At 33.3% G+C, this 23,716-nt stretch overlaps 1 protein-coding gene across 4 annotated transcripts in view; it reads right to left on the bottom strand.

The window, feature by feature from the left end:
• TLK1 (tousled like kinase 1) overlaps positions 1-23,716 on the bottom strand; it is a 164,526-nt gene that overhangs the window by 79,142 nt on the left and 61,668 nt on the right. For all 4 annotated transcript variants that reach the window (XM_074215727.1, XM_074215728.1, XM_074215729.1 and 1 more), the window contains one exon: positions 21,406-21,477. In XM_074215727.1, coding sequence (XP_074071828.1) covers positions 21,406-21,477 — 72 coding nt within the window. The remainder of the gene's footprint in view (positions 1-21,405; positions 21,478-23,716) is intronic.

The following is a 23,716-nucleotide window of genomic DNA, read 5'->3' as shown; positions in this document are numbered from 1 at the left end:
TACCAAGATAAGATCCAAATGGTTACAGGACTTAGACATAAAAAAACAATACTATAAGCAAATTAGAAGATCAAGGACTAGTTTACCTGTCAGATCTATGGAAAGGGGAGCAGTTTATGGCTAAGGAAGAGTTGAAGAGCATCACCAAAAACCAATTAGATGATTTAAATTACATTAAATTAAAAAGCTTTTGCACAGACAAAACCACTGTAACCAAGATCAAAAGAAATGCAGTAAATTGGGAAACAATCTTTACAACTAATGATTCTGACAAAGGACTCATTTCTAAAATATAAAGAGAACTGAGTCATATTTTTAAAACAAAAGGGCATTCCCCAATTGACAAATAGTCAAAGGATATGCAAAGGCAATTTACAGATGAGGAGATCAAAGCAATCCATAGCCATATGAAAAAATGCTCTAAATCATTAATTATTAGAGAAATGCAAATTAAAGCTTCTCTGAGGTACCACCTCACACCTCTCAGATTGGCCAATATGACCAGAAAGGATAATGATCATTGTTGGAAGGGATGTGGGAAATCTGAGACACTGTTACACTGTTGGTGGAGATGTGAACTCATCCAACCCTTCTGGAGAGCTATTTGGAACTATGCCCAAAGGGCAACAAAAATGTGCTTACCCTTTGATCCAGCAATACCACTATTGGGTCTATATCCTGAAGAGATGATGAAAAAGAGTAAAAACATCACTTGTATAAAAATATTTATAGCAGCCCTGTTTGTGGTGGCAAAGAATTGGAAATCAAGTAAATGTCCTTCAATTGGAGAATGGCTTAGCGAATTGTGGTATATGTATGTCATGGAACACTATTTTTCCATTAGAAACCAGGAGGGACGGGATTTCAGAGAAGCCTGGAGGGATTTGCATGAACTGATGCTGAGTGAGATGAGCAGAACCAGAAAAACACTGTACACCCTAACAGCAACATGGGAGTGATGTTCAACCCTGAAGGACTTGCTCATTCCATCAGTGCAACAATCGGGAACAATTTTGGGCTGTCTGCAAAGTAGAGTGCCATCTGTATCCAGAGAAAGAGCTGTGGAGTTTGAATAAAGTTCAAGGACTATTCCCTTTAATTTAGACAAAAAACAGATTATCTTATTGTCTGATCTTGTTGCCTCTTAGACTTTTTGTCTCTTCTTTAAGGATATATTTCACTCTCATCACACCCAATTTGGATCAAGGTACAACATGGAAACAAAGTAAAGACTGACAGACTGCTTTCTGTGGGGGGGTGAGGGGAGGGGAAGTAAGACTGGGGAGAAAATTGGAAAACTCAAATAATAGCTTTAATAAAAGTAAATTAAAAAAAATAACTATGATGGTGTGGTTCCTGTCCTAGAATTAGACATCTTGAAAAATTAAGTCAAGTGGCCTTTAGAAAGTATTACTAATAATAAGGTTGAAAGAGGCAATGGAATACTAGCTGAGTTGTTTAAAATCCTAAAAGATGATATGGTTAAAGTGCTGTAGTGTGTATGTCAGTCAATTTGGAAAACTCAACAGTGGCCACTGGATTGGAAAAGATCAGTATATATTCTAATCCTAAAGAAGAACAATGGCAAATGATTTCTAAAAAAATCGCTCTCATTTCAAAGGCCAGCGAGGTCACACTTAAGATTCTGCAAGCAAAGGCTTCAGTAACATGTGGACTGAGAATTACCTAAGTATAGGCTGGCTTTGGAAGAAGCAGAGGAACTAAAGATCATATTGTCAACATTTGTTGGATTATGGAGAAAGAAAGAGAGGTTCCAGAAAGACATCTACTTCTGCATCACTGACTAAACATTGAATATTATCACATCATTTACTTAATTTATATGCAGCAATGAATACCTCAAGTGAAATGCTAGCCTGGATGAATCAAAAACTGAAATTTGGGGTTAATTCTCCAGGTCTGGATTAGCAACCCCAAAGGATTATTGCCATCCATGTCAGTGGCATCCCAGCTTTCAGGGTATCACTGCTTCCAAAGTAACAGTTGTAATTGACGAAAGAAACACCAAACTGAGAGGGAATGGTCATACTATTAAATAATATTTTTATGTGATACCTGCACATTTATATAGCATTTTTCTTACAATAACCCTGAGAGTTAGATAATGCAAGTCATGTTATGCCAGGAAAAATATCAACAATCTTAAATATAAAGACAATAATCACTCTAACGGCAGAAAGTAAAGAAAAATTACGAAGCTTCTTAATGAAGATAAAAGAACAAAGTGTAAAAACTGGTTTGAACATAACACTAAAAAACAAAAACAAAAAACTAAGATGATGGCAGTTGGTCCCCTTACTTCTTGGAAAATAGGGGGGAGAAGAAATGGAAGCAGTGTCAGATTTTACATTTTTAAATATCAAAGATCACTGTCGATGGTATGGGTTCACATGAAAATAAAAGACGCTTGCTCCTTGAAAGGAAAGCTCTGGTAGATCTGAATAGTATCATTAAAAGCAGAGAAAATACTTTGCTAACAAATGTTGGTCTAAGTCAAAACTATGATTTTTTTTTGAAGTGATATATGGCTGTGAGAGTTAGACCATTTAAAAGTGAGTGTTGCAGGACTGATGCTTTTAAATTGTAGTGTTAGAGAAGACAAATTTGAGAGTCCCATGGACAGCAAAGAGATCAAATTACTTTATATTTAAAAGAAATAAATTCAGAAGAACAAATTGGAAGGACAAATACTGAAACCAAAGATTAAATACCGCAACCACATGTTGAGAAGATTAATCTCAGTGGAAAAGATCCTGATGTTGGGAAAGATCGAGGGCAAAAAGAAAAGGGGACAAGCGGAGGATGAGAAGGACAGAGTCTCATCGAAGTATGGAAGTTGAGCTTGGACAGAGTTCAAGAGATAGCACAAGGATATACTATGCTACAGTCTACATGAAGAATAAGATAAGACCAAATAAAAAGCAATTTTCCCATAGACATACATTTCTATGCAGAAAGTCAAACATATAAATACACCAAAAACATGGATGTTTTTCTCCCTAGGTGTCTATGAATGGAAGTAAATCTGAATATTCAAATAAATGTTTCCCCAAATTGTTCTTTCTTTCTCAATATACTGATCATAAACATTTTTTTTATTCTGTGTAGATTACCTAAGTATATTTTTACATTTGTTAAATTAAGAAGATGACCTACATGATCCCTAAGATGTTATGAAGTCTAAAACTATATAAATTTAAATGGAGTCTAAAATTTCTAAGGTTATTCATTTTCATTATGATCTTCCTAATATAAAAAAACTATACTGCTCTCAAAAGGTGATATTTTAAAAGTTAACTGAAATCAAAAGTACCAAAAGAAAATAAACAATATGGATTTCTTCAACCTAACACCATTAATAAAACTGCACAAAATTCTTTAGCAGTAGTTCTTAACCTGTTAGGGTTAAGATTTCATGAAGTCCATGAATTTGGATAGGAAAAAAACTAAAATTTTATTTTCACTACTATTTGGTTTCCCTTATAATACTATGTACTTTTATTTATGCAGTTAAAAATACTGTTTTGAAAAAAATAGTTCATAGACTTTTAACAAAGGAATCATGGCACTTTGATCCACTTTAAATTAAATTCTATGACTAATAAATGTAAAGTCTTTTTAAAATAACAGTAATTATTTAAAATAATAATTAAAATGAAATAATAATAATCCATATGCTAAATGCTGGGATCCTAAAGCAAGACAGTTCCTGCCCTTAAGGAGGTCAGTCATAATTTTTATAATTATTTTGCATATAGCAATAAATGTTCTTATAAATGGCAGTTTTTTAAAAAGTTAAAAATACTTCAATATCTACACTTTAAGTTTATACCTGAATAATAATTCCACCCAACATATTCAACACTGACCTATGTGGAGGGCAATCCAGAAGTATAGCAATGCCATGAAATAAATCTGTTATTAAAAGTTGCTTACAAAATGAATTTTTATTAACGTCATAACATTTCCCTTCACTTCGAATGTGATTTAAAAGACATTTCATCAATTTATTTAGCAGTGGTGTTTTAATTATTTAGTTTTAAATTAATCTTTAAATTACTGTCCCCAGGGCAGCTAAGTAGTGCAATGGATAGAGCACTGGCCCTAAGGACTATAAATGGTATAAATTAAAGGATAACCACCATGATAACTTCACACTCCAATTTCCATAAAAAGACTAAAAAGTTTATTATTAAATACTTGACTTACTTGTAGTCAAGGGCAACAATAAATTAGAATACAAGCAACTTTTTAAAATCTTACAGAGAAAAAGATAAAAGATAAATAATAGTATCTGCATCACAAAACTGAGAAATAAGTGAAAAAAATTTTAGGGGCAGCTAGATGGTACAGTGGATAGAACACCAGCCCTGGAGTCAAGCGTACCTGAGTTCAAATTCAGCCTAAGACACTTAATAATTACCTAGTCATGTGGCCTTGGGCAAGCCACTTAACCCCATTGCCTTGCAAAAACTAAAAAAAAAAAAATTAAAAAATTAAAAAAAATAAAGCTTCACAAGTCTCAAATAAACAAAGTAACTTTTAAGGTATTCAAAGATAAAATTGGAAGGGGGGCAATATGTTTGAAAAATAATAAAACTTTATTGAAATTTTTGTTTGTTTTTTAGGTTTTTGCAAGGCAAATAGGGTTGAGTGGCTTGCCCAAGAACACACAGCTAGGTAATTATTAAGTGTCTGAGGCTGGATTTGAACCCAGGTACTCTTGACTCCAGAGCCTGTGCTTTATCCACTGCACCACCTAGCCGCCCCTATTGGAACTTTTATAGAAAATTATTTTTACCATCAAGAAAAATGGAGACATTACATTTAGATTCTAATAACCTGATCCTACACGTACAAAATAATAAGAATAAATTCTAAGGCTTACAAAATGCTCTTTATATTATTTTATTGATCCAAGTAATAAGTAAGGCAGGGAAGCTAGATGGTGCAGTAGATAGAGCACTGGCCTTGGAGTCAAGAGGTCAAGAGTTCAAACTCAGTTTTACACACTTGACACTTACTAGCTGTGACCCTGGGAAGTCAATTAACCCAGATTGCCTGGCATCAGGGTGATCTCCAGATGTCCTGATTCATATCTGAACCCAAACAGCCCTGGAGGAGGTGAGGCTGGAGACTTAGCACAACACCCTCTTGCTCTTTAAAAATGAAACACAAATATCATCATCAATTATGTAAGATAATAATGCTCATTTTATAAATAAGGATACTTAAACTAAGGTTTCAAACTTAAAATTATTCACTCTGGCTACTATGCCACTTCTACCTCCAAAATAGTAATGAACTGAGGAAAACAAAGGAAAGGAAAAGTAGTTGGACCTTGAGCAAGTGTATATATAAAGGTAGACAAAGTTGGAGGTCCAAGTTATGGGGAACTAGGAGACAAGGAAGTTCAAAGAGGAAAAGATACTAAAAGGTATGTCATAAGCAGTTCATAAAGGGATAGACCTGGAGTTAGGGAGACCTGAATTCAACTTTTGCCTCAGACACTTCTTAGCTGTGTCTGTCTCAGTCTCACCAACTAAGAAATGAAGACAATAATGGATCTCTTAAGGATGTTGCAAGGATAGAATGAAATGATGTTTTAAAGCACTTTCTAAACCTTAAAGTACTATATAAATGCTAATACAAGTTTCTAATAGTTATTTCCAGCAAAAAAAAAAAAGATCAGTCAATAAATTTAGGATTCAAATGACCCTCAGGCATAAAATTTTTACCTTACTCTATCCATGCTTCAGATGTCTTTTTCATGAAGCTATTAGAAGAAAACATACATTCAGAAGCCATATTTCAAAGTAGATCAAACTTTTTAGCACACCATGACTAATAAAAAGATTTAGTCCAATCAAAAAAGCATTTGTTACAATAGAGCAAAATGCCTTGAAAAGATATAAACAAAGAACAGTGTTTTACAAGTGTTCTAATTGTTACTTTCACTTGTATGATTGTCAATAGGTGTTCATCACTGTTATAGGGAAGTATCTAGCCCACAAGAAGACCCACCATATAAATGACAAGTAACTCCAAATGTTTGTGGATGAAATTGTGTTGGCTGCACCAGGCCCTAGAACAAGTGGATTTCCAAGTCCAACTTCCCTAGTCATTGTGCCATCTCACTGCTTGAATGAGATCTGTAATCCTTCAGACGAATTTGGTCTATCAAGACAGGGAAAAGCACCAAGGTGAAGAATGCTTATTTTTCAGATATTGACATTCAAATGGGACACTGCAACCAGACAAAAAACTGAAATCAAAGTAGACCAGGCAATGAACAAATTGGATTGCTTTAGAGAAACTTTCATAATGCTTTTATTGACACATTTTCTCTGAAACAAAGGCAATATTCTAAACCAATATTCTACTGCTGGTGGTTTATGTCTACAATTCTTGGTACACTATTAATTAAAGCTGCAATACACTATACATGAATAATTACAAAGAAACAACATTAAAAATATGGTCAACAAGAAATATGACTAAAAAAAGATGAACTATATTCAAGATTGGTGTAGTTTGGGGGTGCTGGTCAACCTTGATGGACTTGCTCATCCCTTCGGTACAACAACCAGGGACAATTTGGGGCTATCTGTAAAGGAGATCCAGAGAAAGAATTATGGACTTTGAACAAAGACCAAAGACTATTACCATCAAATTAGGGGGGAAAGCTATATTATTATGTAATTTTACTATCTCATACTTTATTTTTCTTCCTTAAGGATATGATTTCTCTGTCATCACATATCACATTCACTGAGATCAATGAATAACATAGAACCAATGTAAAGACTAAAAGAATTCCTCCTGTGTGTGTGTGTGGGGGGGAGCAAGAATGGAGGGAAATTGTAAAACTCAAATAAAATCTTAAAAGCATCTGTATAGTTATAATTACAAAATTCTCATGGAAATTATTTTTAAAAAAGGGGAAATTCAGTGATAGTGAATAGGAAATGTCAATATAATAAAAATTATAATACTATTTTACAAAAATATAACAGTGCTATACCAAACTACCAAGGAGATGCTTTACAGAACAAGACAAAGCAACAACTATTGGTTTGATCTAGATATAAAGGAAAACAATAAGCAGAAGCAGGAATGAAAAGGAAATGATTCTCCTAGAGTTCAGATTATACGATGAAAATGTATTGTTGTTGATGTAAAAACTATTGTCTTGTTCTGCTCACTTCAAAAATTCATTGTTGATAAATGTAAAAACATATTACCTGTAGATCTTCCTACTTGACAGAAATTGATGAGAAAATAGAATTTCATTTAGAAAATATTAGCTTTAGAGTAACATCTGATAACATAACATACCAAAAACTCAAAAAGTGTATGTGACCTGCACATTATTTTTAAAACATAAGAAGAGAACCTGATCAGGTATTTTCATACCTACAAATAGAGAATACATTCTCAAACAAACCAGAGATATAAACTATCATAAAGATAAAATATAAGTTTAATTTCAATAAAAAGAATTTATACAATTATAAAATTGTATAAACAAATAAAATTAATGCACCTAGAATATGAAGAAAAATCACCTATTGAAAAGTCTTTGTATCAAATCTCTGTTAAGGATCAAATCAGAAATCTAAATTAAAGAACAGAAGCATGGAAGACCAAAAGCAATCTGAATAGAGCAGTGGTCAAAGGATAAGAACAAACAGTTCTCAAAAGAATTGTAATTAATCAATCAACAGTTAGTAATAAAACCCAGTATGTGCCAGACACTGTACTGGGTGCTGGAGATATAAAAAGAGGGTATTATAGAAGATTTAAGGGAGGAGATGGAAAAGGACTTGTGATGTAAAGGTGTGGCTGTGCTATGCTATGCACTGTTGGAGGGAATATCTATATCTAATTATAAACTCCTTTTTTTTTGTTTTTGTTTTAGGTTTTTGCAAGGCAAATGGGGTTAAGTGGCTTGCCCAAGGCCACACAGCTAGGTAATTATTAAGTGTCTGAGACCAGATTTGAACCCAGGTACTTCTGACTCCAAGGCTGGTGCTTTTTTATCCACTACGCCACCTAGCTGCCCCATAATTATAAACTCTTAAGAGGGGAAAATAATCATATCAAAGCATGATATATCATAGAAAATAATCCCAGTTTAATAGATTTCAAAAATTAAGATGATCAGTCTTTTTACTCATCTGAATATTTATTAGCAAATAAAATCTGTGAATAATAGAAAATTAATTATTTCTAAGATGTTCAAGACATTTACTCAATTTCCCATGCAGGTAGGTATTTTAGCAGATATGAATGCCAACCCTAAAAAAAAAAGATAACTACTAATATGTCTTCTGCACTACACACAAAATATACATTTTCCCCTCCAGATATAGATGTAAAATAAAGTCTAAAGAAAAAGCAATCCTACAAAAGTATATTTTTAAGGTTCTTACAAAACTGTTTGCTATGTTATTAGATGATGTCTAAACTCAAATGTGGTTAGTGACCTTAAAATTCTGAAGTTTATTTAAGGATCACAACTGAGAATCAACTATCCAGCAAAACTGAACATTCTCTTTCAGGGGAAAAGATGGACATTCAATGAAATAGGGAACTTTCAAACATTCCTGTTGAAATGACCAGAGCTGAACTGAGAGTTTGAACTTCAAGTACAGAACTGTGGTGAAGAAGCATAGAGAGGGTGGAAGAGAAGGGCAAATGATGAGGGACTTAATGTTGAACTGTGTGTATTCCTGCTTGGGAAGAAGATACTGAGAACTCATAAGAACCTTCTCATTTATTAGTGTAGTTAGAAGGAGCATATATAGACAAGGCAGAGGAGAGCTGAATATGAAGGTGTGATATATTATAAAGATGGAGTTTATGAGGGAGAAAGGGAAAGGGAGAGGTAGAATGGGGAAAGTTACTTCACATAAAAAAAGACAAGGAAAACTTTTGCAATGGAGTGAAGAGGGGGAGTAAGGGAGCCTCTACTCTCATTGGAAATGGCTCAGAGAGGAAATAACATATACACTCAATTGAATATGGAAATGTATCTTAACCTAGAGGAAAATAGGATGGGAAAAGGGCAAGGGGGAGAGAGAGGGAGGGTGGGGGGGAAGAGGAGGAGAGAGATCTTGATCGTGAGACAGATAGATGCAACATTTTTGAGGAGGAACAGGGTGAAAGAAGAGAGAGAATAGAATAAATGGCTATAGAGAGAATAGGATGGCAGGAAATACATCTAGCAATAGCGACTGTGTGTGTGTGTGTGGGGGGAGTTGAAGCAATTTCTCTGATGGACTTATGATATAGAATGCTATACTTCCCAAAGACAGAGCTGATGGTGTCTGAATATAGACTGAAGCATACTGGGTTTTTTTCCCCCTCTTCACTTTATTTTTCTGATTCCCTCATTGTGAAGGAGGGGGTGTATGTTTACTTTTGCAACATGACTATTGTAGTAATGTTTTTCTTGGCTACACATTTTTAACCTACGAAAGCAACTAACTTACTTTCTCAATGTGGGCAACAGGGTGGGAGGAAGGGAGAGAATTTGGAACACAAGGTTTTGGAAGTAAATGGTGAAATTTGTTTTTGCATATAGCTTGGGCGGGGTGTTAAAAATATAAATATAATTAATTAAAGGTAAAAAAAGATAAACAACTTTGAAAAACTTAGGATCTCTGATCAATACAATGCAATCAAGCAGTTTCACAGGACCTATGATCAAACATATCATCCACCTCCAGACAAAGAAGTAAAAGATTCAAGAGTAAAACTGGAATACATTTTGAGAGGAGGTTAAAGAACACATAACCAATGAAAAGACTTTTTGTCTGACTATATATTTTTGTAATGGACTTCATTTTTTTCTTAATTTTCAAATAGGTACAAGAGAAAGTAGGAGGTAAAGAATTTTAAAATGAAATTTTTTTTAAATTTCATTTTTTTGTTTTTTGCAAGGCAATGGGGTTTGCCCAAGGTCACACAGCTAGGTAATTATTAAGTGTCTGAGGTCACATTTGAACTAAGGCCCTCCTGACTACAGGGGTGGTGCTCTATCCACTAAATCATCTAGCTGCCCCTTTAAATTTAATTCTTAAAAAAAAAAAGACAATACTGAAGTAACACTGAATAATAGAAAGAACAAAGAGATTTAGGTCAAGTTCCTGTGACCTTGAGCAAGTCAATTAATATTCTTAACTCTGCTTATCTATAAAATGAGGAACTTGGTAGCATAGTTGGATAGATTGAGGGCTTGAAATCGAGAAGACTTATCATCTTCCCGAATTCAAGTCTGGCCTTAGGCATTTATTAGCTGTATGACCCTGGGAAAGTCACTAAACCCTATTTACCTCAGTTTCCTCAATCTATAAAATGATATGGAGAAGGAAACCTCAAACCAGTCCAAAATTTGAGGTAGATTTGAACTCAATTCTTCCTATCCACTGCACCATCCAGCTGCCCCAATCAAGTGGTAATAGAATTTTTGAAACATAGTTTAGCTGTTCAGCCTTGCCCAACTCTTCCTGAATCGATGAACTATACAAACCCTGGGATTTTCTTACTAAAGATATTGAAGTGGTTTGCCATTTCTTTCTCCAGCTCATTTTGCAGATGAGGAAACTAAGGTAAAAAGTTCAAGGTCACACAGCTAGTAAGTGGCCAAAGCTGAATATGAATGTAGATCTTCTTTACTCCAGGCCCAGTACTCTATTCGTCTAGTTACCTCTAAACATAGTTATAACCTAAGGAAATAAACGTATCTTCATCATGAGGTCATACCTCAGGTTTTTCCAGCCAGAACTTGTATTCTCATTGGCACAGTCTCTCTAAAACCAGGATCATCCCAGAACTGGATAATAACTTTAGTGGAGATTTGAGTTCCCATATCCAGTCACGAATATGATTTATTTTCATTACATAATCTTAAATTTAATATTAAAAAGACTACCAACAAAAATCATACAAGACTGCTTTGGATAGTTTTGTAGTTTTTGGAAGAACACCACAAAATATATTTAGATCAAAAGCACACTTAGATTGATAAAATTTATTTGACTAAACTTTCAAAGGACAAAGTTAATTTATAAATAAAATCTAGATTCAAACATTTTTATATTATCATTTGACTACAATGAAACAAAAATGCTTGTAATTTTAAGACTGATAGTTTACAATTTGCACTTCTCATAACTTATTGTTTATTTTCATATCAATTCAAAATTTGTATTTTTTGAGACATCTCTGTATATCATTGAAGTTTTCAGAGACTTTTACATAATATTTCTCAAAATCATGCAAGCAAAATAAAATCATAAATGAATTCATGGAGTTACAAATAATACCTTCTTAGATTAACTTTTCTTGTTTTTTGTTTTTCCAAGGCAATGCAGTTAAGTGATTTGTCCAAGGTCACACAGGTAATTATTAAATATCTGAGGTCACATTTGAACTCAGATTCTCCTGACTCCAGGACTGGTGCTCTATTCACTGTGTCACCTTATATTACCATTAATGTTAAAATGTACAATTTCTTATCTAGTCATAAAAGAATGAATTTTTAAGGAAGCATTTAATATATTCACTTCCACATTGTTATTAATAAGCTTGAAATTCTCAATCCATCAAAAAGCCTTGATTAAGGGCTACTATGTATTAGGCACTGGGCTGTAATAAACTAGAGAGACAAAGACAGATTAAAGTGTGCCCACTTTGAAGTAGTTTACATTCTTTTAGTTGGAAGGTGAGACTACAAATAAGCATACATAAAATATAGACAAGGTTATTTTGAGTAAGGAGGTAGTAGCAGCTGAGAGGGAGGAAAATGAGGCAGTCTCATGACTGGAGGATGATGTCTGAGTTGAGCTTGGGAGGAAGCTATTAATTCCAAGAGGCAGCTGTGAAAAGAAAGCAACAGTAGGACAGGTGGGCTGGACTACAATAAGTGAAGAAGTAATGAATAATAAATCTGATGAGGCTGAATCATAGGATCATTCATGTAGAGCTCAGTGTCTCCACAAGTCTTCTAATCCAATCCCTCATTTTACAGATGAGAAAACTAAATCCTAGAGAGTTAAGAGATAACACAGGTAATAGGGGATAAATTTAAATCCAAATCCTCCATCTCCAGAGTTCTTTTCCACTATACCATAGCAAGTTAAATACTAAATGGAGACAGCTATATTTGATCTTCAAAGCAAAAGAGAACCACTGGAGTTCAAAATAAGAGAATGAAATAGTCACATCTCTGTTTTAAAAATATCCCTCAGAAAGTGAATTCTTGACTAAACAAGAGAGATAGGAAGTCACAGGAAATAAAAAAAAATAGATAGCTCCAACTGTAAAAAAAGTAAAAAGTATTAGCACAAATTTTATGTCCTTAGAACCAGAGATAAATGATAGGCAATACTCCAAAAAGAACAAAGAAAAAGTGAAGATTCACAACGATAAAAAATATAGTAGCACTATGCCATAACAGAAAATTGCAAAGCAAGAGATTGCTCATTTACTGAGTAGTTACTGACAAATTATGGTATATAACTGTAATGTATTTCTGTGCTATGAGAAATAACAAAAAGAATAGTTTCAGAGAAGCCTGAGAAGACCTATATAAACTGAGAGAAATATAACATTGTAAAGAAAAACATCTTTAAAAGAATTAAGAACTCTGATCAATGCAATGAATAATGACTACAGAAGAACACTGATGAATCATTCATCCCATCTTTTAACAAAGATGTGATAGACTAAAGGTACAAAATGAGAGACATTTTCAGACATGTTCGATGTATATAGCTGTTTTATTGAACTATGCTTATTAAAGGGGAGGTATATGAAATGAGGATTATTTTAAAAAGATAGCAGCAATGATACATCTAAAAAAATTCACAGAAGGTAAGCAGGGAAAAGTTTGAAAATTGTCATGTTTAAATTACATGCTTTAAAAAATAAACCAAGCTATATATAATAGAAATTAAAGGTTTCATATATAATACTCTTTCTGCTTTTTCATCATATACAAAAATGATACTGTTTGCAAGCTCATAATTAGAAGAAAATAATTTCTAAAAAGGAATATCACTGTGGTAGCAATATGGTTAAGTTATTTCTTTGATATCCCACAGTGACCATAATATTAGACAGATGGGAAGTGCTGTTTTGATTTAAGTACCTTTTTTAAATGGAGAAGTACTTACCCAGATTTTAAAAATTGTCTTAAATCAGGCCTGCAAATCTAAATTGGTTTTGCAGTTTGTTTTGAAAATGAAAATATTTCTCTTTTTCTGAAAGATACCGTGACACAATGGAAAAGTTCTGGATTTTGAGTCAGAATACCTGTTTCAATACTAACTCTATCACCTACTTACCTATTTGAACTTAGGTAAATAAATATCTGAATTTTGCTGTATTTTGGTTTCATCTAGAAAATGAAAAGGTTGCACCAGATGGACTTTAAATCTCTATCTACTTTTAAAATTAAGGACTAAAATGAGATCTGCTCACTAAATAAGATGACAAAAAGAAAATATTTAAGCTTCTAATCATAGGAAATTTAAGGGAGAAAGATAGAGTAGAAATAAAGGTGGGAAAAAGGACAGCAATAGACAGATACCAAGACCTTCAAAGAACAAAAAGATTTTGAAGTCTATTAAGTATGCTGTCACCAAAAATGCCTAAATTAATGACTTTTTTTTTTGCAATAGGCACCAATAGTGATTTCATCTCTTGTCCCATGATATGGACACTCTGTACTTTTAAAAAAAAATTAAAATCCTCCAATGTAGTAACCTCAACATAAGCTAAATTTATATTTTATTCTTAAGAAAATAAGAATAATTTGTTATTAGTATATTATTCACATCCAATAGTTATAGTTAAAATGGCACTTAAAAATAATCCATTATTTAAAAGTGACATTTCTCCTAAGAATCTTTTTTATATTTATCAGCATAACCTCTAATTAAATAATGTCTCAAATTTCATTCAGTATATTGATAGCTCACTTCTGAAATCAAAACAGAATAATATAATTTTAGAGCTTCAAGGGATGCTAGGATTCATGTAATTCAGGCATGTTCCTATTTGAATTTGCTTGGGGGGTGTTGGGGGGGAAGTTAAGAAAGTTAAGGAAAATGAAAAAAAAGAAAAAGAAAAAGAAAAAAGTTAAGGAAAATGAAGCTGAGAAAGGCAAAATAATTTGCCTAAAGTCACACAGTAACAGAATTAGGGCTACAAACAGTCTGTCAACAAGCATTTACAAGTGCTAGGCATGGATGAAAATGCTGAGGAATACAAAGAAAAATGAAACCAGTTAATCTCAAGGAGATCACATTCTATTATGGGAGATGAAATGCAAAAAATAGAAACATACAAGATACATACATGACAAATTTGAAGCTTCTGGACCCCTAAGAAAAATTAATTCCACAATAAGAAAGAATTTAAAATTTTTCTAAGACACAGTTCCCTTGTACTTCTTAACATTCTCCAAACCTTACTGAAGTAACTGTCAGGCATTCTGATATCTGACAGAATAAGTATAAACTTAATTTCTTATAAACTATCATCTGAATTACTATGAATTTTAAAAAAAGTAATACTGAATTGATGAAACAATATACCTCTCTTTTTATATAAATTATATTAGTGAAAAATATCTACAGAAGTATAACTTTTATTACAAGAAATGAAGTAGTAGATAGAATAATATGATTCAAGGCTTTTCATATAAACTTTGTTTCCTTAATTATAGTTAAGATGTTATTAGCATTATCATCAATACCAATAAAATAGTAGGGTATTAAAAGAATAAAATTAAAAAGGATATATATATATATATTATATTTTCATATAGAATTTATACTATATTTTCTTTTAGGAAAAAAGTCAAAACCAGGAAAACAAAGATCATAAGACAGTTTAACTAAGGTTTCATATTTTTTCCTATATAATAAAGTAGAATTTATCAGATTCATCAGCAGTTTAAAAATTCTTTATTAAAATTTTAAATAAATGAAGAATATACTTTTTAGGCATGATGACACTGGTCAGGGAGTCATCTGGCAATTTGAAAAACCAAAACAGGTTAAATGTGATGGAAATTAAACATATTACAATATTTTCACAGAAGGAAAAAAGTAGCAAATCAACCATACTCACCCAAGGTTAAATATTAACTATTATTTACTTGAAAATATAGGAAAAGGGAGATATCAAAAGTAAAAAAGAATGAAATGGTTGAAATTATGTGGGAAATCATACACTCCAGGAAAGATTACTACTATTCTACCCAAAAATTAAATTACTATCTAAGAAAGATAATCCTTTTTTATACATTTTATTCTGAAGTATATTAAGTCAAAAATGTTTCATAAAACCATGTAAAATTAATTCTAAAAATCTATTAAGTACTAGAAAATTAAATAATGACCTATTAAATTAGCTTATTAAACTGTCATTTATTTTTCCTTTTCTTCTGAAAAGTAGAAACAAGAATAGATACTGTTTTCTGCCTGCTTAAAATGAAACAAAGCACTAGGGTTTGAAAATGCTTTGGGCATAAGCATAATCAGTAATAAATAGTCACAAAGCCAAGAAATATCACACTGATTTAATTTAAGTTTGATTATAATGAAGACTTATAAAAGATTTAAAACACAAAAAAAGTTTTTAATAGTTAAAATTGAACTACTATGAAGAATATATTCAATTTTAGATTTAAAATCTATTTCACTATAATCATATGACTCCCAAACTCTGATATGTCAGAGTTATCATTCTCTCTCTCTCTCTCATTCTTTCTCTCTCTCTCTCTCTCTCTCTCTCTCTCTCTAGATAGATAGATAGATAGATAGATATATAATTCTACCAATACTCATCACAATTTCTGACTTAGTTAAGGAGTGTCTATGGGCCCTCTAAAATCCTCCTATTTGGCTCTTCCTTTTATACATATAGTCTGGTCCTCGAACAGGTTAGGGTCTTCCAAGACTAAAAACTACTGGTATGTATAGCCTTTGACACTCCAGCATCTGAGACATCTGAGAATTAGTTTATAGTTACAGACACAAAGTCATGCATTTTAAAATGAACAAGATCAAAATGCTGAAAATCAAAGTATAAAATATCATTACTTTTACAAAGCAGATTTCTTCAATAATTATTTCAAAGAAAACAGTTTTTAAATCACTGGTGGCAAACTCAAAACAGAAACAAGGGGCACTAAACCATACATAAAAAATCTCTGCAGGTTACAAATTGACTTAGTTTTTAAGTATCTGTCTGCTAAATATTTCCCCATTTCAGTTTAATCTGTTTTGCCACACTGGGAATATCATTGGTCATAGGCATCCCAGTAGCCACTTATTTTAGTACCTCTATCCTATACCAAGATGATAATCATTGTGCAATATACCTAGCTTAATTACCCCATATTGATTTAATATAGAGAACGCCTGCCCAAAACTGTAAGAGACATCTTGAGAAAAAAATAAAGGTAAGAGTTAAAGATAAATTTGCAGAATAGATGATGTATAAATATTTTGAATATACTTATATAATATTAATTGACTAAACCAAGATCCTTTGTGTTTTACATATATATGCACAAATACAGAAAAATGTATCTATACTTCATTTCTAATGTAAATAAATATAATCTATACTTAAAAGATCTATTGGGTTTAATGGGAAACTTCTTTTAAAACTTCAATTAAGTCCAGAAATGGTGAAGAGGAATCAAAGCCTATCATATATTTATGTATCAAACCAATCACAATAAATAAGATATATTTAGAATATATCACTGAAATGAATATAAATCAACAGTGAAAGAATAAGAGATTGGGGGAAATGAAGAAATAAACAAGGAAATGGAGGAGGTAACTTGGTAATACAGAATATTTTGAAAAATAGGGATTTGGGTCATGAGAATACTGGTATCCATTGTAAAGGACACCAGGATGGAAGAGGAATATAAAAGGAGAGGTAAAAGGTTATAAAGGGATTATAAAGGGAACTTCATTTATTTAAAATCTTATTAAAGATATTGCTAAATTGTTTCAGTCACAATTCTTTATGGCTCCATTTGGGGTTTTCTTGGCAAAGATACTGGCCTGGCTTTTCTTCTCCAGTTCATTTGACAGATGAGGAAACTGAGGCAAACAGGGTTAAATGACTTGTCCAGATCACAGGGCTGGTAAGCATCCAAAGCTAGATTTCAATTCAGAACTTCATGTCTCCAGGCCTGCTATTCTACTTAGTGTACCACCAAGCATTCAAATTTTTTGCTGAGAGCCAATTGAAAACTCTTATCTTCTTACTACCTAAAGCAAAAGGATTTATAGCTCCTATATCACAGAATTTAAACCTAGTATTATTGGTTTAGCCACATAATTAAATAGGCTCTTATGAACTACCTTGCAAACTAATTGGTTCTAATATTATTATAATGGTAAACGATTACAAATCATAAATGATTAAAAATGCAACTCAATGAAGTTTGAGATTGCCTACATATATAATTTGCATGCATGTATACCTGTATATGCAGATATACATGATATCACTGTTGCCTAGTGTCCTATCCCCTGCACCACTGAGCTATTCCTGAAAGGGAATGGTGAGATAGGATAAGTTAAATGCTAAAACTAAATCACACTGAAATCACTGGATAATACAAGTATCTAAGTGTCTTGAAGCAAAGGAGGAGAAAGTTAAGAGGATAGTCCAATTTAAAAGAAACAGTAAGAAGGGTATAAAAAAGGTTAAAATGTTCTTTTCATTCAGAAGGTCATCTATACCAGGTGTCTCTACTTTTCTCCCACACACTTACAATCCAGCTTTTAACCTGGATTCCAGTGAAAGCACTCTCTGCAGCTACCAAGAATCCTGTAAACTGTCAAATACAATGTACTTTTCTCAATTCTCATTTTTCCTGACTTCTCTGAAGGCTCTGACATTCTTGATTACTCTCTTCTCAGAATACCACTCTCTCCTGATTCTCCCCTACTTATCTATCAAGATGGCTCCTGTCTCCTTTGCTGCATTCTCATCTAGCTCACACACCCTAACCATTGGTGTCACTCAGATTTCTGTCCTTGGTCTTCTACTGTTCTCCTTCACTTGGTTGATTTCATCAGTCTTCATTAATTAATTATCATTTCTAGGCTAATGGTTCTCAAATTCACATATTCTATCCTAATCTCTCTGCTGACCTCTGGTTTTATATCCTTTCAGACATGTCAAACTGATGTTCAGGAAGCTTTCACTCTACAGATCCAAAATTGAAATCATTATCTTTCTTTGCAAATTCTTCCCCTTTTACTGTCAAGGGTACCTACCTATTTGTTGCCAAGAGCAGTTATTTCACCTTTTTTTGGTATCTCTCACATATGCTCCCCCCTATGGTGACAGCCCCATCAACTCAAGCCTAGATTATTACCATGGTCTGCCTACCTCAAATCTCTTCCCAATCTGATCCATCCTTCGTTTGGCAAATTAATAATTTTCCTAAAGCACAAATCCAAATGTGTCACTTCCTTATTTGATAATTAACTTCATTGTTCCTTATTGCGTTCAAGGTCAAATACAAAATCCTTTCATTTTCAAAGTCTTCCATGACCTACTCCATTTCCATCTTTTCAGTATTCTTATACCTCATTTACTCTTTGATCCAGTGACACTGGTCTCCTTGCTGATGCACAAAGCATTCTATCTCTCAATTCTGCCTCTCTCCCAATCCTGGATCTGGAAAGTTTTCCCTCCTCATCTCCACGTCCTGGTTTTCCTACCTTACCATCAAATGCCAAATAAAATTCTATCCTTTACAATAAGCCTTTCCTAAACCCTCTTAATTTTAGTACCTTCCTTCTGTTAATTATTTCCTATTTTTATCATATTGATCTTGTTTGTAATTATTTGTTTTCCAGTTCTCTACCCCATTAGATTGCATGCTCCTTGAAGGCAAGGATTATCTTTTATCTTTTTTATGTATCTCCCTGTAGTTAGTTTAGTGCATGTTTAATTAAGTTTAATTTAAATTAGGTTTAAAACCTAATTAATATTTATTGATTGACTAAAAGAGAGGGATCTATGACTAGCTGGCTAAGTACAGTCTGATCAATGTGGGTCATAGTTTTCACCAACTATCATAGCACCTTAGACAAAGCTTTGAATGATTCCAATCAGCGTCCCCAGAAGAACAGTATATGTATAAGTATTTTCGGGGGTGGGGTGGAGAAAAGATGGTAGGCTGTGGGAAGGGAAAAGATTTATTCCCTAAATAATTTCAAATCTTTTTTCTAAAACAGGGAAAAAAATAAAAATCACTAAATCAACTTGTAGAATAAATTTATCACAAAGCCATTATTTTCCTTATTATTTCCACATTAGGGAGGCAAGAAGTTATTTCATGAACTTTTCTGATTCATCAGGTACAGATGCAAGTTTGAGGGCTTTTTAAAAGACTAGGACTGCCACAATCTTTTTTTTTTTTTTTAGGTTTTTGCAAGGCAAATGGGGTTAAGTGGCTTGCCCAAGGCCACACAGCTAGGTAATTATTAAGTGTCTGAGACCGGATTTGAACCCAGGTACTCCTGACTCCAGGGCCGGTGCTTTATCCACTGCGCCACCTAGCTGCCCCTGCCACAATCTAAAAGCTGCATCACATAATGAATGGGTCACACTGAAAAACACTAACAACATTATGGAGCAAAAGGCACTCTCTGCCCAGTCAAGGTACCATATTTAACATTATTAAGTACATACTAAATTTAATTCATCCTTGTAAATCTTCTAAAGAGAGTAAAATTTTTCTTTAAAAAGTTGATTCCTTGTAAATGAACCCTAAATGCTAAAAACCTATTACACCTATTTGGAAGCAAGAAGGAGCCTGCAAAACAACATGGAAAAAAGATGACAGTGTTATAAATCACGTACATCTTTATTCACTAACACTTTCTAATAAAAACTAAATAGGAACATTGGTTTAAATGAAAAGAAATTAAATACCATGTCTAAAATGCCTCACTGGCCCTGACCAAACAAATGGTTATGAAATAGAAGTATGTGAATTTACCAAGTATACCTAATACTATGAAATTATCAAGCAAGAAGTGCCTCAAACTTCTAGAAATTGATAGAAAATATCTTTCATAACCATAGGATTTTTAAGAAACTATTTTAGCTAAATCTAAACCTAAAAATAATTGAGGCCCTAGGTTCAGACTAAATTAATATAAAAATCTAATCTGTGGTAACTGGTTTCAAGAGGGCCTGCTAAAGCTTACCTCAAGGGAACCTACTGCAGATAAGGTCCCATTCACTTGTACAGGGTCCTTTCAGCTGCCTGCCAGTTGTCTCTGTGGAAGGGAAAGCCTGGTGAGTCAGAGCCCTATGCCACACTCCTTTGGAGTTTGAGGATGCCTGTAGATTACTCCATAAAATGATCCAGGCAATAGAAGATCAGATGCTTATGAATGCCACACAACATGAAGATGGCTTTTTCAGTACTCTCTCTCTCTACTAATGTCCAATAACAAATCTATAGTAATTGAGTGCTGAAAAGTCATTTGATCATGTTAACACAACATAGCTACTCTAATCCAAGAAAAACAAAGATTGGAATAGATCAAAGTCAGAAGGCAGTTACACAAATAGGAAAAATATGAAATGTATAAACTATTTAATGAAAGACTACCATATTGCCATAATGTCTAGTGAGATGAAACTTCAAAGGATCAATCAACCAAAACTGAAAATGCATGTTCAACTATGGAATATCTCAAGACTTTCCAACACAAATGCTTACTTATTAAGTACAGCATGCTCAAAATTGATCTATATATTCCAACTCCAAATGCATACATATTCGATACATGTTTTCATGAGGTAAAGAAGAGAAATTCTTTAGATTTTTAATTACATAAAAGAATGAACAGCAATAGCAAAATCTAAAAAGAGGAATATCTATGCCCCACAAAGGGAAGCATGCATGCATGCATGCACACACAAGAAACAAATATTTCAGGATGAAACTAAGAAGGTGAAAGAATAACTATAAAGAAGAAATACTGATATATATATATATATACACTCAATATTTTTTGAACTTTAATATTCTAAAATTATTCCTAACAACTCTAATTCCAAGACCAAGATCATTTTTATATAGCCAAAATTCAAATTCACATACATAGTTATTCAGACTAGAATTTCTTTCAACTGCCAATATTGCTACGATTTATGGATAAGAATGAATTTTTCCCTTTACAGTATGTTTTATTTCAAAGAACTTTTAAGTATTAACCTTTAGGACAAGCACAATTAATGAAAAGAAAAATACCAAGTTAGCAAAGGTGATGCAGGTTTTTAACAAAATTACACACAATTACTTACCTCTGATTCTTTATCACTTAGAGAACCCAAACTTCCAAAACTGTGATTAGAACTTTCATTATTTGTTGAGGCCTGTTAAAGATAAAGACTTGAAGTTACAAAAACTTAATCAACAGTAAGCACAGTAATAAAGGAAATGTGTTAAATTTGACTATAAGTATATAAATTAAAATTTCTGTTCATTTAAATCCTAAACTTCTATATAATTAGTACTTTATTTTTCCCTTTCAAAGGAATGGGAACTATACTGAGTAGAAGTCAAAAGAGAAAACAAATCATAAAAATCATTTTTAAAATGTCATATTAAACAAAAGTCTCATTGTCAAATTGGTATTTCACTTAAAATGTAAAAAATGGTACTTTGAAAAAAAGAACTTGAAAGAAAATGTACAAGTATTGTTTTAAACCTAATGATTTTATTTAGGTAATGAGATAATACAATTCCCACTATAAACACCTGAGATGGATATAAGTAGAAAGAAGGAAATGGAAATTATTCTTAGTCAGGATTCAGTTAAGGTAGTAGTTGAACCCCCAAAGCATAGACAAGAAAATAACGTTCAAAAAGGAAGATAATGCCAGCAGATTCCACGACTTTAAGCTAAAGAAGAAAGCATGAGTGAAGATCAAGAATAATCAGATTCCTTCCCCACCCCACCAGAATAGCTAGCAGAGAAAAGATTAAAAAGCTCAACAAAACAGCAGAGTATTTATCAATACATTCAATGAATACCTGATGAAAAAAAATACATGTATTCTTCAGTCGAGGAGACAAGAAGGCAGTAAGGGGGAAGAGATTTTAAAGTTAATATAATTTCAACCTTGAGTCAGAATAACTCCAAATGCATAAGAGCCAAAAAGATCTTCCTTTCCTAGGGATAGAGGGGACAACTACTACATTAGAGATATAAGAAATGGGGGGGGGGGTTTTGAGGAGGAGGTTAGGGGCAGGGGCAGGGGCAGGTCTGGCATTACCAAGGCAATTGCAGACAGAACTCAAAATTCAAAAAATCTAGGAGCTTTTAGGGTTGGGATCTGTATGACTTAAATGCTGGGTCTAAAGCCGAGAAGACTTATCTTTCTGAATTCAAATCTGGCATCAGACAGCTGTGTGACTCTATCTGCCTCAGTTTCCTCATTTGTAAAATGAGCTAAAGAAGGAAATGGAAAACCACTCCAATGTTTTTTTGCTAAGAAAACCCAAATAGGGTCACAGGAGCTTAATCAGACATGACTGGAAAATGACAGATCTCTAATGTGCAAATCTCCCTGAGCTAAGACACATTTGCTGACAACATCACATTAAGGAGCACTATCCTAAAGAAAACTAGACAACTAATTGGTCACCTTAACTGGATAAAAAAAGCGCATTACAGCACAAATAGCAACACTAGCAGTGACAAAGTAAGATTTAACCCTAAGATTCACCCTGGGCTCTACTCCTCATGATGAGGTTTGACCTTCATTTTCAAAGAAGACTATGATATCAAGGAGGTGATGCCATGTCAAGCACATGAATTGGATTTCAGTGAAGGGATACTGTGCTAAGTCACCAGCCTCACTTTTTCCTCCAGAGTCATCTGGGTCCAGTGGCCAGATATGAATAAGGATGACTGGAAATGGCCCTGGATGCAAAACAATCAGGGATAAATGACTTGCCTAAGGTCACAGATTTAATGTATCAGACTGGATTTCTGAACTCATATCATCCTGACTCTAGGACTGGCACTCTCTCTCCACTGTACCACCTAGTTTAATATCATAAGATAAGTCATATAGTACCAATGAAGCCTCAGTCTCTCATAAAACAAAAATATATCAGTAACCTGGCTTGAGTATGCTTTGCTGAACAAGGAAATATTTTTCTCAAAATTTGTCTTGCAGGATGAACAAAAAATTTGCAGTACAAATATAATGTTTGAACTTGAACAGCTTGTGAAAGGATGACATTCAACTGGGGCAATTTTTTTTTTTTTGCTTTCACCTTCTCACTATTCACAATCATTCCCTTTGCTCATGTCCTCTTACCCCAGGTTGTTGCATAGACTCCTAACTGGTCTACCCATTTCAAGTACCTCCCCTCTCCAATTCATTCAGAAGTGAACAGAAAGGAAAAAAAAAAATCAGTGAGTCAAAACACCAAAGTCATTTTAAAGAATGAAAAATAACTGAAGGCAGTAGTGTAAGTCTTACTTTTAGTGAAAGCAGAATAAGAGACAACAACACTCCCAATGTTAAAAATCCCAATATTCTCATGGAAGAAGATTCTCCTTCAAAGGAATGAACCCTTCCTCTTCCTCCCTCTGTTTTC

The sequence above is a fragment of the Macrotis lagotis genome, chromosome 1, assembly GCF_037893015.1.
Source record: "Macrotis lagotis isolate mMagLag1 chromosome 1, bilby.v1.9.chrom.fasta, whole genome shotgun sequence".
In the NCBI taxonomy this organism is placed as follows: domain Eukaryota; kingdom Metazoa; phylum Chordata; class Mammalia; order Peramelemorphia; family Peramelidae; genus Macrotis; species Macrotis lagotis.
This window is presented reverse-complemented; position numbering and strand designations above follow the sequence as displayed.